At 42.9% G+C, this 15,926-nt stretch overlaps 1 protein-coding gene across 1 annotated transcript in view; it reads left to right on the top strand.

Moving 5' to 3' along the window:
* The window catches only part of psmd1 (proteasome 26S subunit, non-ATPase 1), a 37,807-nt gene extending 22,154 nt beyond the window's left edge, over nt 1–15,653 (top strand). The window contains exons 17-25 of the mRNA XM_048977470.1: nt 5,371–5,485; nt 6,439–6,555; nt 7,025–7,127; nt 8,953–9,122; nt 9,784–9,876; nt 9,984–10,070; nt 12,065–12,235; nt 13,234–13,393; nt 15,492–15,653. Of these exons, the coding sequence (XP_048833427.1) occupies nt 5,371–5,485; nt 6,439–6,555; nt 7,025–7,127; nt 8,953–9,122; nt 9,784–9,876; nt 9,984–10,070; nt 12,065–12,235; nt 13,234–13,380 (1,003 nt within the window). The 3' untranslated portion in view covers nt 13,381–13,393; nt 15,492–15,653. The remainder of the gene's footprint in view (nt 1–5,370; nt 5,486–6,438; nt 6,556–7,024; nt 7,128–8,952; nt 9,123–9,783; nt 9,877–9,983; nt 10,071–12,064; nt 12,236–13,233; nt 13,394–15,491) is intronic.
* The last annotated feature ends 273 nt before the right edge of the window (nt 15,654–15,926 follow it).

Below are 15,926 nucleotides of genomic sequence, written 5' to 3' on the forward strand. Positions count from 1 at the left end.
TTGTATTGTTCCTTAGCTCTGTTATTATTTACCAAGTTACCCTTATTTGGTCTTCCAAAGTAACAAAATGAATCTTTTTTGCCCTGCCCTATTTATAAAAGTGGATGTCAGGTTTGTACATTTCCCAGTGAACAGTGCTGTCATCTAGGTTGCTCACTAAAAGAACCCTGTTTCATTAGCTTAATTTAAACAGTAATCTTTTACGATGCACTGAGTAATTTCAGAATAGATTTTGCTTTTTATAGACCTCTGTAAGTCCAAAGCAGTCTCTTCGCGTCGCATTCTTCGAAGGTCGGGATTTACCTGACATTATTTCTGATTCGGGTTGGTCTCCATCTGTGTGGGATGTTACCTTCAGCACAGACAGTGGAAACATGATACACTGGAAGCAATTAAAAAAAAATAACAAAAGTGTTTATGCTGAAACGTAAACGAAATTCCTTGTGGGATGCTGGTGTTTGGTCACGGGGTCGAGATAGGCAACCCCTTTAGATGTCTCATACCCTAGGTTCAGCTGGGCTGTATTCATGCTTTCTTGCCTTTGTTACTCTGAACAGGGATATACGTTTTTCTTTCTTTCTACTCATGATTTAATCGTCACTCCTCAGTGTTTGCCCTTGCGACGTGCCAAGGCAGCACCCTGTTTTATTTCCGCGGCAGGGAGTACATGGTTTGCTTTTACCTTTGCATTTAGCACTGGGTATTTGTGGACATCACCTGTCCCAGACTGTGCTGATTTACGTATGGAGGTAGTTCGGCTTTGTTGGTCGTCTCACATAGACCTGGCATCGGTTGTGTCACTTTGAGGAATGATCAGTTACACTGATGCTTAGCAGCCGCTTGCGGCGCCTCACTTTTTTGCACTTACCTCCTTTCACATTTACTGCTGGAGAAAAGCAATAACTAGATACCGAGAGTGAAATGATGTTTAATTATGTTGTGCGTGGCCAGTGGAGCAGTGGTGATGGATGGTGCTGGAGTCCCTGGGTGAGAAGCACTGGACCTCGGCGGGTGTCTTCTTTCATGCCTAACAGCTCACTGTAGGTCGGATGCTGGAGTTGCTGGAGCCCTTGACCAGACATCCATGTTCAGGAGCCTGAGCTGAGTGGAATCGGCCTGGAGAATCCCTCCCCATGAGAATTTAAAAATGATTCAGGACTTATAAACGTGCCACATGTCCGGGTCGACGCTTGAGGTCATTCTTGACTCTTTCTTTGCTTACTATTCCATTTTCCAGCTCTTCAGTCTAGCGTAAAAGTATCTTGACCAGAGGTGCCATTTTTCGCAGTGAGCCAAAGAGCTGGTTGGCCTTCATGACACATTCTGGTAGGATTGTTTTTCGCACTGGAACATGGGAGAAATCAGCAGAAACAAAGGGCCAGTGTTTCTGTTATTTGTGCTTTAGACTAGACCAACTGCATCGTGTTTGTTCAGAGAATTTCATTCCAGGACATGGATGCAAATAATTTAGAATGGGCTGTAAGTGCAGTTGAAAGCACTGTTACGGGTGTCACTCATTGCTGCAATCAAAAGTCCTGATTTGCTGTGTTAGCAGTGAGTGCTTTAATCATGCCATTTCATTCCTGTACTGTAATGCATTATCAACATGTTCTGCTCATAGCAGTTGATTGCCTTAAATTGGCATGCCAGTATAATGTCCCTCCCTTAGGTGTGAGCAGTTATCACATTTACCGTGGTCCAGATCCCATCCTGGTCAGGCTGTGAACTCTGCTAGAACCTGGACAGAACCCAAACAGAACAGTAAGCGCGCACTGGAGTGTAACTGCATGAGAGTTAATTGTGCCTTTTAAGAGTCTGGGCTCTGCTTTGCTGTAGCCATTCATCCTGGCCCCAGTGAAAGACCAGTGAAGCCGGTATACTGGCTTCAGCTGGCCTGCGCAGCCATCACCGCTGGTGCTCCGTTAGGCAGTCTTGGTGGGTCTCTATGTTTATAATGGACCTTTCCCTGAATTTCTGAGCTTATTGCTGCAGATCATGTTTCTCTATCCTGTTGTTTTCCTTCTGTTTGGCTTCGTTGTTCGATCCTGGCACATGGCAGCATTTGTAGATGAGTCTGGGAGTCTTGAAATGATCACACTCGCAGTGCTTTCTGAAGGCTGCAGTGTCCTGCCTCATAAAAAAGATGAAAATTCCCAGGCTTTAAAGAGTTTTTTTTTTTTTTTTTTTGTTTCTGCTCAGTATGCTCTCGATTTAGTCTCACGTTAACGATGCCCATGTGATTCGTTTAGTATGAACATGCTCATCTTAAGGCCACCATCTCATTGTGTATCACCATTTACCGGCAGCTTCGCTCTGACAAACACACTCTTACGAAAAAATATCATGTTGCATAGCGAAATATCTGCGCTTGGCCTGTTGGCGATTTTTAGCCCCCTAGTCCCAAGTGTAACTTATCTAATCACCCTTCAAAATCACTGTTCTTCGCTATAGGTCACTATTCATTTGTAAACAGCATCTAAAAGCAACAGGCTTTTGGCTGACATTTGAGTGACTGAATAACTAAATCCCCAGTTAAACTTTTGAAAGACACTCAAGCCAGAAGCTTTTCACATCCTGATAGACTCCAACTGAGCCAGCAGGGGGTGACACTACGCCAAACTCATGCCTCCATTGGGTAAACATGGTTACATGGCAGACCTCACAAAGGATCACTATTTATGTGTGCTGACTGCTTTCAGCCGAGTGCCGGCACTGTGTTTAAAGCCGTACTTCCAGGATTTACGGGCTCATATTTATCTGTGTTTTTGCCTCGGTGCATTTGAGCAGCCTGTGTTTGTAATGGAGAAGTAAGAGAGAGGCCTTAATTGGGTGTTGAATCGCCGACGAGCTCAGCAAGCTATTGTCTAAGGAGAAATAAATGACGAAGTGGTACTTAGCAGCACAGTGCCATCTTCCCCATTGACTGCTGCTTCAGTCCGTCAGACCTTTGAAGGCCCAGGCTCTATCTTGACAATTTAAAAAGGTGCGTGAAGACACAGGCCAGTAGCGATGACCAGTCACTGCAGCCCCGGTTTGGCTGCCTTCTGTATGAGCTGAAACCCTCTGATTGTGTATATGCCAGTGTTTCGGCTGAATTCTAGCTTTTTATCCCCAGGTTCACTGAGCAAACATCTGTGCCTCTGCAACTCACATGAGCAAAGTCCCAATAATCTAATAGGTGCATTAGCCTCAGGTCGCTAATCGTACGTCACCTGTTACTGCTTGGATTGTACAAAGCATTAGCCTTCATTCACATTTGCATATCCACACTTGACGAGAAACATCTTTCTGTGTGATTTAGAATTAGGGCTGCAGCTATCGATTATTTTAGTAATCTAGCATTCTATCGATTATTCCATCAATTAATCGAGTAATCGGATAAGAAATACTTCTGTCTTATTAAAGAGCAATTGTAGCTATTCTTAAAATGAATAACTCATGGGTTTCCGTTTTAGGAACATTTTCAATGATTGAACTACATACAACTGACAAAAGAACTAAACCCTTTTAGTGCATTTATATACATATTTGTTTTGCTTTTTAAAAGAAAACACTTTCTTAAATGCAAAAATAAATAAAATAAAATGAATGAAAAAAGGTATACATATACCTTAAACTAAGGCATAAATTAAAATGGCCTTTAGTTCTGACAGGGTTTTATCTCCTGGGTGAGGTAGGAATGCTGTGTGCATGTTCTTGTGTGTGTAAGTGAATGTGAGTGAGAGTGTGTGTGTTTGAGTGTGTGTAAGCCTTTAAAGGAGCATATATGGCAGTTGGATAATTCAGTGGCCCAAGACTGTTGGGGGAGGGGGCGGTAGATAATTTTTATGTTATATTTATAGTATATTATTCATATTAATCTAAATCTACAGAATAATATTACTAAAGCCTTGAAATAGATCTAGCTTCCAGGGCTTAAAAAGGGTTTGGAGCTGAGTCTGGGCCGCCTGGGGCTCACGAAAAGGCTCCGAGCCGAGTTTGGACCGTTTGGGGGCTCACGAAAAGGCTCCGAGCCGAGTTTGGACCGTTTGGGGGCTCACGAAAAGGCTCCGAGCCGAGTTTGGGCCGCCTGGGGCTCACGAAAAGGCTCCGAGCCGAGTTTGGGCCGCCTGGGGCTCACGAAAAGACTCCGAGCCGAGTTTGGGCCGCCTGGGGCTCACGAAAAGACTCCGAGCCGAGTTTGGGCCGCCTGGGGCTCACGAAAAGGCTCCGAGCCGAGTTTGGACCGTTTGGGGGCTCACGAAAAGGCTCCGAGCCGAGTTTGGACCGTTTGGGGGCTCACGAAAAGGCTCCGAGCCGAGTTTGGGCCGCCTGGGGCTCACGAAAAGGCTCCGAGCCGAGTTTGGGCCGCCTGGGGCTCTTTTGTTGTATCAAAAGAGACGTGGCAAGAACTTGAAGGCTGGCACAGACAGGAACCTCAGCATCCTCAGGGCTGGCCTGCCGCTGCCAGGTGTCCAAGAGAGATGGGTTCCTTTGACTGACTCATTACTGCAGTGATGGAAACGCGTCCTGGTGCGGTAGCATGTCTGCATGCTCACTTAGACAATGTACTGTACAAAAACTCCCATTAAAGCAATTACCAGGACCTGGTTGTTTTGGGGGAAAAAAAATTCTTCCCCTGATGTCTCACATTGCATTTTTCCTCAAATATTGTTTAATTTATCACTTATTCTAGGGCTGCCATCAGTTTATATATTTTCCCTTCCCTTAGAGCTGGAAATTCTAGTAGTCAAAAGCACAGTGCTATTAAAAATGCATGGAAAATGCTGTAAAGCTGCTTAACACCGCATGGCAGTATTTCACTCTGCTCCACGCATATTAAATAGTTAATGTAGCTGCAGTACTCTTTTTCTTTCTCATTTCCCGTGGTTCAGTCTGCTTGTGTTTTTGGTTTCATCGCGCTTAGAGGTGGGGAGTACAGAGGCAGCAAACCACAGTATTATTACTGCAGAGGCATGAAGGGATTATTATTTTCATTGGAGACAGTGCCATTTGTGTTACACCTCCATAATGAGGCATAAGCGTGTCCACAGTGTAGTCTGAGAGTAGGAACCCCCTCCAATTTCAGAGTACAGCTCATTAATGAAAATGATTCAGCTTGGCTGCATTTCATTTGCATGCCTGCTCACCTTAGAATGTTATGTGATGCTTTCCATGCTTCTGGTATCCAAATGAAAGCTTGTTTGAACTGTGATGACATGGTACACTCTTGACCAGCCCTTTGTTTCTGCAAGCCTTTAAACACGCATTTCAGCTAAATTCTTCCTTACCGTTTCTGCCTGGCCCATCACAAGTTCCCGGTGAATTAATTTTGACTGTACATGCTCCATGTCAGCATGATTAGTAATGCCTCTCCCCCACCCCCGGCAGGACCCCGGAGCAGTGCCCTAGCGTGGTCTCGTTGCTGTCGGAGAGCTACAACCCGCACGTGCGCTGTGGTGCGGCCATGGCGCTGGGCATCTGCTGCGCCGGCACAGGGAACAAGGTGAGAGCTGGCAGGTCATGAGGGCACCAGGAAGAACAGACACTCGTGCTGTTCCAGAGACATGCAACAAAGTACATCCATGCTGTTGCCAAGGACGGTATATCAAAATAAATTGAATTAAAATAAATCTGGTGAGCTATAATAAGTACGGTTTGAGGTACGGGGGGGGCAACCTTGCTGTGGCTTCTAGGGGAACAGTGCCGCTAAGCCAAGTGAAGGCGTCGTCAGCCAGGTCCGGGTTAGTTAATGAGCCTGATGAGTTACCAGCATGAGCCCAGACTGCAGCACCTTCCTCGTCTGGGATGTAAGAATAGCTCAGCACTGGCAAACCAGCCCATGGGCTGAAGAAATTCAGGCCAAGTGCCAGGTCCACTTTATACAGCTGGGCCTCTACTTATTTTTACAGAAATGTTTTATTTGCATTCAAATTAGGACAATTTACAGAATGACTTGCTGATAATCTTTTTTTTTTTTTGTACATTGGATAACAAATTTAATGTTGGTGTGGTTTGGAAACAGGGAAATCCTGGGTTTGTAGTGTTTCCAAGGTAGATATTTACAGAGGAAACATAAATTTTAAGTGAACTTTGCTGGAAACTGCAGTAATGCTTTTGTTATAGGTCATTATTGTAGATTGATCTAAGGGATGCGGTTTAACAGACCAAACCAAACCTTTTATCGAACAATGTGTTAATCTCATCAGACTCCCTGGCCCTATTTTACTTGCTTCTTAACTTGGGGACCAGTGACTGTGTGTGAGTGGTTTTTCCGTCTATAACTGAAGCTCTCAAGTTAATTGCAGTAAGCAAATGATTTAGGTCATCTCTCTCAGAACTCTCTCAGCAGTGATGGAGATTAGAGATCTTTGGGCTCCATCAAACATGCTGTCAGTCGAAGCATTTTGCCATCTCGGGTGTCGCGTGTCTCTACTCAAATCAGCTATTCCTCTGCAGGAAGCGATAAACCTCCTGGAGCCCATGACCAACGACCCAGTCAATTATGTGCGGCAGGGAGCCCTCATAGCCTCGGCTCTTATCATGATCCAGCAGACTGAAGTCACCTGCCCCAAGGTGAGTGACATCAGTCAATGAAGATTGCGATTGAAATAAGTAGCTACTCTTCTCGCTCAGTCCGTGACACCAGATATGCTTGAGAACATCTTTAGCACCATAAACGAAGCTCAGAGGTCTGAAGATGCTCAAGTGCTGCAAGTCATCAAAACACCACAGTGCATTGTCACTCTCAGTACATCCCCAGCCTTGATGAATGGGGGCGTCGTAATCAAATTCTCTCCAGCTCTAGCTGTGGTGAATAAGCTTTTGACTTTGAAAGGCTTTGGTGGAGTTGTGGGAAGCTTCTTTGAGCAGACCAACACAGGTAGCTGCTTTAGGTCAGTCTGTATTTGTGATTTCTATTCTGGCTCTGTGAAGTCTCTTTGGGAAGCTGAGATGGTTGCTTCGTCAGGTGCCTGGCGTCAGGTATCTGCATTCCCTGGGACTCGTTCAGGGAGAACTTTCAGAACCTTCCCTTTCTGCACAGGTCAACCAGTTCCGGCAGCTGTACTCCAAGGTCATCAACGACAAACATGACGATGTCATGGCCAAGTTCGGGGCTATCCTCGCGCAGGGCATTTTGGATGCAGGCAAGTTAATTTTTGGTTTGTTACTGTGTCACTGTTAATTGCTGTAATCTCACCCTTACCTTTGTGTTTTCTGGCACATATCTTCTGTGTGGACTTTTAGGGGCTGTTCATGTCACCAGTCATGTGACCACTATACAGGATACTGCAATGCAGTAGTCACACAGGTCTCGCTGATGAGTCCTAAACAAATTACTTCTAAAGGCTGTTACAGGTTGCATTTCTGCCATTGTAGAAGGGTGTTTTCCCCGAATCCCTCCTGTTTTATGAGTGGGGATACTTTAGAAATTGTATTCCTCTGTCCTTGCCAAAAGGCTTTTTGAAAGTGGTGGCAGACATGGCATCACACGAAATGCCTTGTGTGTTGCATATTTTCATAGCTGAGAATTCTAATCCAAAGCAGATTGTGTGTGTTTTTTTTTTTTTTTTTTTTTTTTTTTTTTAAAACCCCTTTAGACAGCTGGTTATATGCTTGTATGTTGGGTACTTTTCACAAATGTAAGGATGATATAGAATCCTAGTTCCATCATGGAAATGATAATGACCAATGTGTCCCAGGGCTTGGTGCAGTTTACTGTTCTAAAAGGCCACTCATACACAATGCAGGGGGCACAATGACAATCTCACCACTATCTCATAATAGGCTATTAAGCATTTAATGGGAACTATTTTATCACCATTAATCCTAGTCTATGGTGGTAATTACGTAGATGCAATCCTTGTCAGATTATTATAGCGCTGCTTAATTATCTGCCCTCATTGAGATTTCAGGTGTTTAGCTTGGAGATCCTGATGTTTCATGGTACACACAGCAGTGTCTGTGTACTGAAGGTCTGTACTTTAGTGTGTTTGATCTACTGGATAGTGTTCTACTTAAACTTTCAATTATCACCAATAGATAATTACAAATTGTTGCTTTTTAATTCTCCTGGTACTGTGAGATGAGGTTGTTCCTGTACACCATTCTGAACCTTTTTTTCATCTGACCATCTAGCCACTCTTGTTATAGAACTGTGTTTTTTTTAATGAACTGAAGGAAATCTTAAAATAGCACAAGTTGAAGCCCTGCTGCTTTTTAAAGGGTGGTGTGAATCTGCAAATGCTGTCAGTGCCCTCGTCTAAGGACGAAATGAACAAAGTAACCTTGCAGTTGCAATTTGAGAGTGGGTGTAAATTTGTCAGATTGACTAATTAGTGTGTTAAAGATTGGCCATTGTCTGCAGTAGTTCACATGTTTTGATGTCCTTTTCCTTTGGCTCAGTGCTTTTGTGATTTAAGGTCGGGAGGGGAAAGGCGGATTTCCTTTCAGTGGATACTCCTTAGAAACCTTTTGCAATAGAGATCAAAACTTGACACTGGATAAACAGAGAGGCACCATGAGAGCCAAACCCTCTCCTTGTAAGGGATTGGCTGGTCAGACCTGACCCCTCCCCCATTCTGATTCTGTCCCTGGAAGTCCCAGCCCTCTCTGAGCACCATCATAGTGCCTCCTCACCCCTGTCTCAGGGCAGCTTCTGCCTGCCGTTATCTCTCATCGCCAACAGTGCATTTTGACCTCCTTGTTACTGTAAATCCATCCTCCTCCCTTTTGTCTCTATAATAACTGATTAAAGAGCTTATTTCCCCCATCCATAACCAATATGGTTTTGCTATTGCATTGTTCAGGTAAGTCATCTCTCCCCCCCCCCCCCCTTTCAGTTTTGTTTATATTAAGCAAGCGAATTGTGGATTGATGGTACTTTTCTGGAGGTGGGGTGAGGGGGTTTGATGACCTGGCTCCTCCCGGGTTCCCCTGTGTCCTCATCCTGTCCCACCCTTTTCTGTCCAGGCGGCCGCAATGTCACCATCTCCCTGCAGTCCCGCACAGGCCACACCCACATGCCCTCGGTGGTGGGCCTGCTGGTCTTCACCCAGTTCTGGTTCTGGTTCCCCCTCTCCCACTTCTTGTCCTTGGCGTTCACCCCTACTGCTATCATTGGGCTCAACAAAGACCTGAAGGTATGGCTGGGTTTGGGCCTCAGTGGTCCTGTTGTGTCTGTTTACTCTAAATATAATTCAACAGAGGAACTAAAAGTGGCTGGAAAGGGTTACGCTGAATTTGGAACATAAGACAAAGTGGGGGCATCATTGTCAAACGAAATGCAGAAAAATAATAGTTTTATCTCTTCTATTTTGTTTTGATAATTATTGGTATCATAATTTAAAATTTGATTAGTTACCCTACAATTCCCTCTTGTTAAAGAATTGCTGCGCACCAGACAGCTGCCGAATTTTGGCAGAACCCGTTTGGTTTGATGGGATGCATTCTGGGATTTGGGTGTCCATCCTCCAGGAGGTTTGGCATGACCTGTTAAATGGAGAGGTGCCAGAAACATTGAAAAAGCAGCCGCTGGTCTCGGCGTTTAGTCTTTCCAGGGAGCAAGAACGGCTCTAAATGTTTTTTGAGATGTTCCCCAGTAGCTCATTTACAGGTGAGATCACCTACATTATAGCCGGCAGCAAAATAATAAAATCAATTATACACAACCTGGGAATTCTTCGTAGCATTATACACACACACACATTTTGGATGTGCACGGAAAATTAAATTCTGTAAATAGTATTTTGAACGAAGTCATGGTGACTGTGCAGACTGACAGATCCTGGTTCTCCTGTACAGATGCCGAAGGTGCAGTATAGGTCTAACTGCAAGCCTTCCACCTTCGCATACCCCCCCGCGCTGGAGGTGCCGAAGGAGAAGGAGAAAGAGAAGGTGATTCTCCCAGCCTGCCAGATCACAAGCTTTGTTTTGGAGCCCAGCTTGCAGTAAGAAGTCATTTCACCACAGTGCTGTCTCTCACCCCCTCGTGTTTCTGACAGGTCTCCACAGCAGTCCTCTCCATCACAGCCAAGGCCAAGAAGAAGGAGAAAGAGAAGAGGGAGAAAGAGGAGGAGAAGATGGAAGTGGTGGGTAAAGTGAGAGTCTCAGGCAGCTGAGCAAACCCATATGATGGTTTGACTTGCTCTAGGACACGTTTATCCTTCATTACGATCCTTTAGAGAAAGATTTTTGTACATGGTCGAGTTTTGGAAAGATATACAGTGACGTATTACGTCTGAGGAATGGAGATTGAGCTTTGTGATTTAAAGCGGGTGTTACATGGGCTTTGATTTATATAATTTAGTGGTTAGGGCACTGGATTTGTGAGTACAGTTTGAGGGGGCCCTCTGCCACTCTCATTAGTTGGGTACCCAAGCAGCATAAAATTCCTGGTGGGAATCCTCTAGAAATGTCGACTACAGTTCGTGGGACTGTATATCGATATATCGATATAATTTATGCCAGTACTTCACTTATTGTGGTGTTTGTTGACATCGCCCATTTGTTCAAAAGACTGCAGACATTGAAAGTCTGAGAATATGTTAAGAAACGATACAGTAGTTGTGCATTCACGTGAAAATTTCAACTAATACCAAGAATCATTTTGTTTTTGTCTAATTTCACTGATACCGATAACTGGCTAAACTGATAGCTGCTTGCCGAACTTGGGGCAGGGGATGCCTGAGGTGAAATGTGCCAGTCTTTGCGGTGTGTTTTAGCAGAATGTTCTTACATAATGTTTTATTCTGTGAAAAACAAAGTATTGATCTACGGGCCAGATTTAATAACGGATAAGAAAGATGTCACAGGCGGGTACATTGACACCTGATATAAATATAGAGTGAGCCGGCGGAATCTCTCGTCCATTATGGAAAGTGACTGATCATATGTCAGTCATAACCATTATTTTAGTATTTGTATTTGCTCTGCTGCTAACTTTGAATATTTATTGACACATCAGACTGATGCCGATATGTTGATTATTAAAGATATTAGCAGACTGATATCTTGTAATCTCTTTCCAAGTATTATTCAAACTGATATTTGTACTATGTTCTTGTTTGTTATTACAAGCGGATTCTACCTACACCCGATCTCCTGAACCTGAAATCTGATCTGACTCTTTGGACTGATATCCATTTCAAGCTGCACAAGTTTTTCTTATCTCCAGTGATGCTTGAACGGCATTACTTTTGTTAAATTTCACTACATTTGCTATGAGCCCTTTATTCCTGAATTGGAATTGATTTATTTATTTGGAATTTATTTATATTGGCATTTTTAATGAAGTAATACATTTTTCTATTACATTATTGAACAAATTAGTTGTTACATCAGTCAGTTGATAGGAAAAAAAATCGCTAAATTGACACAAAAAGTATCATTAGGTGTAGCTATATGTGACACATCCCTCCTCCCCCCCTTTTATGGCGCTGGTGGGGATGTATCTGGATCACGTTTCACTGCTGCGTTGTTCATCAAATTACCATATGAATGCAATTTCAATACGCGCTAATGCGGCTATTTAAAATGCGAATAGCGATCTTCAGGTGAGGGCGGCACTACACGCATGATGCAGGTAAAACAAAGAAAGGTGACATGCTTTCCTTTTTTACCTATTTAACCTAATTTGAAAAACTGTCTCAGACAATGGACGTTTTGAAAAGACGACAGATTATGGATTTAGTCAGCTTTTTTTTTTTCATGATTCTACATCAAGATTTCAGTGAGATATAAACTGAAATAGACGCGAAAAGTACACTACGTCGCTGACCACACACTCGACTCCAGGGGGTTAACTGCAGTGTAGCAGCAAAAACCAGTTGTGCTTTTAACAGAGCAAAAACAGGCAACCAACTTGAGCCCAAAAGCGGGCCAAGGGTGCAGTGTCTAGGTGCAGTGTCTGGGTGCAGTGTCTAGGTGCAGTGTCTAGGTGCAGTGTCTAGGTGTATTTCCCATCTCTTTCTGGATCTTACTGTAGGGAATATTAGGAACGAATTTTGAGCATTTAGTGCCCCAGTTTCTGAAATCAGCTGATAGGCCACCTCCAACGTGATTCTCTGTTGCTCGGCAATTCCAGGAACCTACGGTGGAGGGTGAAAAGAAGGACGAGGAGAAGGAGAAAGAGAAAGAGAAGAAGAAGGAGCCAGAGGCCAACTTCCAGCTGCTGGAGAACCCAGCCAGGGTGATGCCAGCCCAGCTGAAAGTGCTGAGCATGCCAGAGACGTGCCGCTACCAGCCCTTCAAACCGGTGCGGTGGTGCCCTGCTCCTCATGTCCGCTCACTGCCTCTCTTTCTGTGTGCTTCTGGCCCAGCCATCGCTTCAAAGTAACCTTAGCTGAAGTCAGTGTATTGTCCTATTTGCAGAAAAAAATATTGAATGCTTTTGTCCAGTAAACTGCTGCCTTTTTTGGTAAATAAGCTTCCGCTGTAAAAGAACACGATATCCAGTCAGTGCCCCACTCCCATGGTGTAATTTCATTCCTCTGGTAGTCAGAGGAATTTTCTGGAAGCATGACCCGAGATGGCATGTTGTCCTCTTGCAGGACTCTGTATGTCATCTGTCACTGGCATCTGTTTCTTAGCAGATGTTGGCTCTCTATCTCCTGTACCAGTAGCTCCAATGTGTGTTTTCTCACTCTCTTTCTACATGCCAAGCATCCAATTAAATGGTACCAGTCTATACTGTACCTGGTGCTGACTATAGCTTTCCTATACTAAAGCAAGAGTAGCTGGAGTGTGGTTACCCTCCATTATTGTGGAAGAGCCTTGGTGGTGCAAGATTCATGAACAAGCTCCAGTCAATCAGTATTTTGTTGAGACAGAGCTAATACAAGCGAAATAACCATGTGATATCTTGGTTGATGTCGGAATAGCCTGACAACGGTTTCGAGGTATTTGTTTTATCGCGATATTACGTTTATTGTTACATCCCTAATTATTATGATTCAGAATCATCATAATAACAGAAATCCTTATTGTTAGCTTTACTGTTCTCTCCATTACCTCATAGTAAAATTTCCAGTTGGTTTAATGTTATCTTACCCCCACCCCCCACCCCCAAATAAAAGCAACTGAAATTTTATTCAGTCAGTGGAGCATAGCTCATTGGCTCAGTCAGCTTGTTATAACACCCGGAATGATCTGTGTGCGGCATTTGGAAATCTAGCTGGCTAGACTCTGCTAACCTGGTGTGGAGTCAGCGCCATTGACATTTAAGAAACTGCTTGGTTATCCTGTCTGTGACAGCTCTATACTGGAGGTATCATCATCATGAAGGACACCAGCGAGGAGGAGGAAGAACTCGTCGAGCCAGTGTCTGCGCATGGCCCTAAGATTGAGGAGGAAGAACAGGAGCCAGAGGCCCCAGAGCCGTTTGAGTACATTGATGAATAACTCATTTGGCCAGGTGCGTTATCAAGGAAGCCAACTCTTATTTCTCCTTGGCCAGTGGCCAGTGTCATTTTAAACCCCTCAGAAAGAATTTACTGAAAGAATTTCTTTATGGTAGGTTCCTACATGACTTCTGGAAATTCAAGGATATGATGCATAACAAGATGCCTGGATATATAGCTCTGTGTACTTGCATTTTGTCCTTGATGAATTGAGCATTTTCAGTATTATAGTAGTACTTTCCTTTGTTTGAAGCTTTGATTTGGCAGGTACCAATAACCTTTTGAGTTTCATGAAGAAAATTTAAATTGCTTGATTGGAAGTAGCCACAAATCACCGCATATGTGCTTATTTCGCTGGTAATTATGCTTCCTGTGCAGGTGTGTAAATGGTAAGCTCATTATGAAAGGATTTACTCAGGAGTAAAAATGCACTGTATTGATGTCAGTTCAAGAGTTGAGTGTTTACATGAGTGAACTCATCAGAAACTTAATTTTGACAGCATATGTTAATTTAGTCTTGATGAAAATGCAGTTTAGTCGACAAGTTACAGGATGTTTTGATTATTTAATGTACAGTACATGCAGTCAATGAAACTAACAGGTTTAGTCATAGTGTAATGCATTTTATAATTTCTTTGAAAATTTCACTTAATTTTCACACACAAACACACACAGGTCTACCTACCAGTGTAACAGTGTTTTTGTAAATGTAGAAAATCAAAGAAATCTTTGAGGTATATAAACCTAAGATCTGTAGGAAGGAGTACAAAAGCCTTTAAAACTCGGTAAACAAATTGAGAAAATAAACTGTAATGTAACATGCTAAATCAAATTCGGCTTTGAGGTAGAACGAAGGTAATAAAACGAGATTGTATTCCTCCTCTTGGTCAAAATGGTTTTCCTATACAGTTTGCACACTGTGGTTCTGATTTATTTCGGTCAGACTAAAAAAAACAACCACACACACAAAACTGCTGTTGGAGAAAGCGTCAGGCTTTCCACCCCAACTCTGCACACAGGACCAAACTACAGTATATGTTGGAGAAAGCGTCAGGCTTTCCACCCCAACTCTGCACACACTCTTAATTACGAGACAACACACTTAGTTTTACTTGCACAAGGGTACCCACACTCTCAGCAGAATGTGCTACAAAGGGTTGGTTCCCCTTGGCTCCTTTATTTATAGTCAGTGGGAGGCGCAGGGGTCTCACAAAATAGGGAGGTGAGAGCAAGAAGAGAAAGTTCTGGTTTTGAATCTGAAGTATGAGGCTAGAGGAAAACAAAATAATGTATATACATATTTACACTCACTGCTGATTATACAGAAATGATAAATGATTAATAAGTTTCTTCAACCTAACAACTGCTATACTAACAAGCTAACTTGTCTTTCAAAAAAAAAAAAACAATAATATTCTCACTGTCTGCACTGATTTTGTCAGTCCATGCTGTTTCTGTAGTAAGATGTCAAATGTAGGTGGTACAAGCGAACAGTACACCTGTTAAATGATTGGCTGCTTGCGTTGTCACTCGTAACATGCTCCATTTTCAAGGGACATAATAGGCTGCTTATGAGCCAGGGAGAAAGCATGCTTGAGGTTTGTTCATCCAAACAACTTGCCATATTTATGTGCCTTTTCTAGTGGTTTGCATATAATGCATTTATTTGGAACTAACAAAATTCAAACAATTTTCTTATTACTATTGATGAATTGTCTATCATGATACATATCGCTATCATTGTATCACCCAGACCTAGTCTGAAATTTGAATTTCCTTCCTAGGAAGAGGGAAGGAGCATACATAATGGCCCATCACATAATATTCATTCTGCACACTAAATGACACAATCGAAGAATAAGGCCTGCATATCAAGCTAATTAATTTGTCATAAATGCTTAACAAATGACACGCATATGGAAATATTCTCTAAAGAATAGGAACCAGCTAAGATGGCTTCATTTTCCTAGATTTTATTAAATCCAGGCCCCCTTTCATTGAAAATGTCATTTTATGTATTGTTTATCCCAGGGTGTTAGTCTGTTTGGCATATTTGAAATACTGTGGTTCTGTTCTGTCTTCCTTATTTATTTTGTCTGTTTTCCTCCACAGGCAGACGCCCTGAGCATTAGCAAAGGAGTCTGGGAGTCCGATGTGCATGTCTATCCTCTTTCACACATACCTTTCCTGGCAGTGGGTTCTGCAGGGAATGTTTTACACTCTTGTTAAATTGTATAGTTTCTGTGAGTACAATTAAAAATGTATATTACAGAACTGGAGGCTCCTGCTTATTATTTTGTGGGCTGTATGCAGATATAAGGTATTCTGATGGCAGGTGTCCTCTGCTCACCACACTTGGTTCACCACACGCACACCCTAAGGTCTCTTATTTCCGCTCATAGAAATCACTAACTTCAGTGCAAAGCTGTGGTGCTTTCACTTCAAAATAAACTGTGTCTCAAGAGGCAGTTTATAACTTGATAAATACCCATATTTATTTAGTTATTGTTTGCAGTAAGCATTGCATTAATGTCATGGGTGGAATTT

The sequence above is a fragment of the Brienomyrus brachyistius genome, chromosome 15, assembly GCF_023856365.1.
Source record: "Brienomyrus brachyistius isolate T26 chromosome 15, BBRACH_0.4, whole genome shotgun sequence".
NCBI lineage: Eukaryota > Metazoa > Chordata > Actinopteri > Osteoglossiformes > Mormyridae > Brienomyrus > Brienomyrus brachyistius.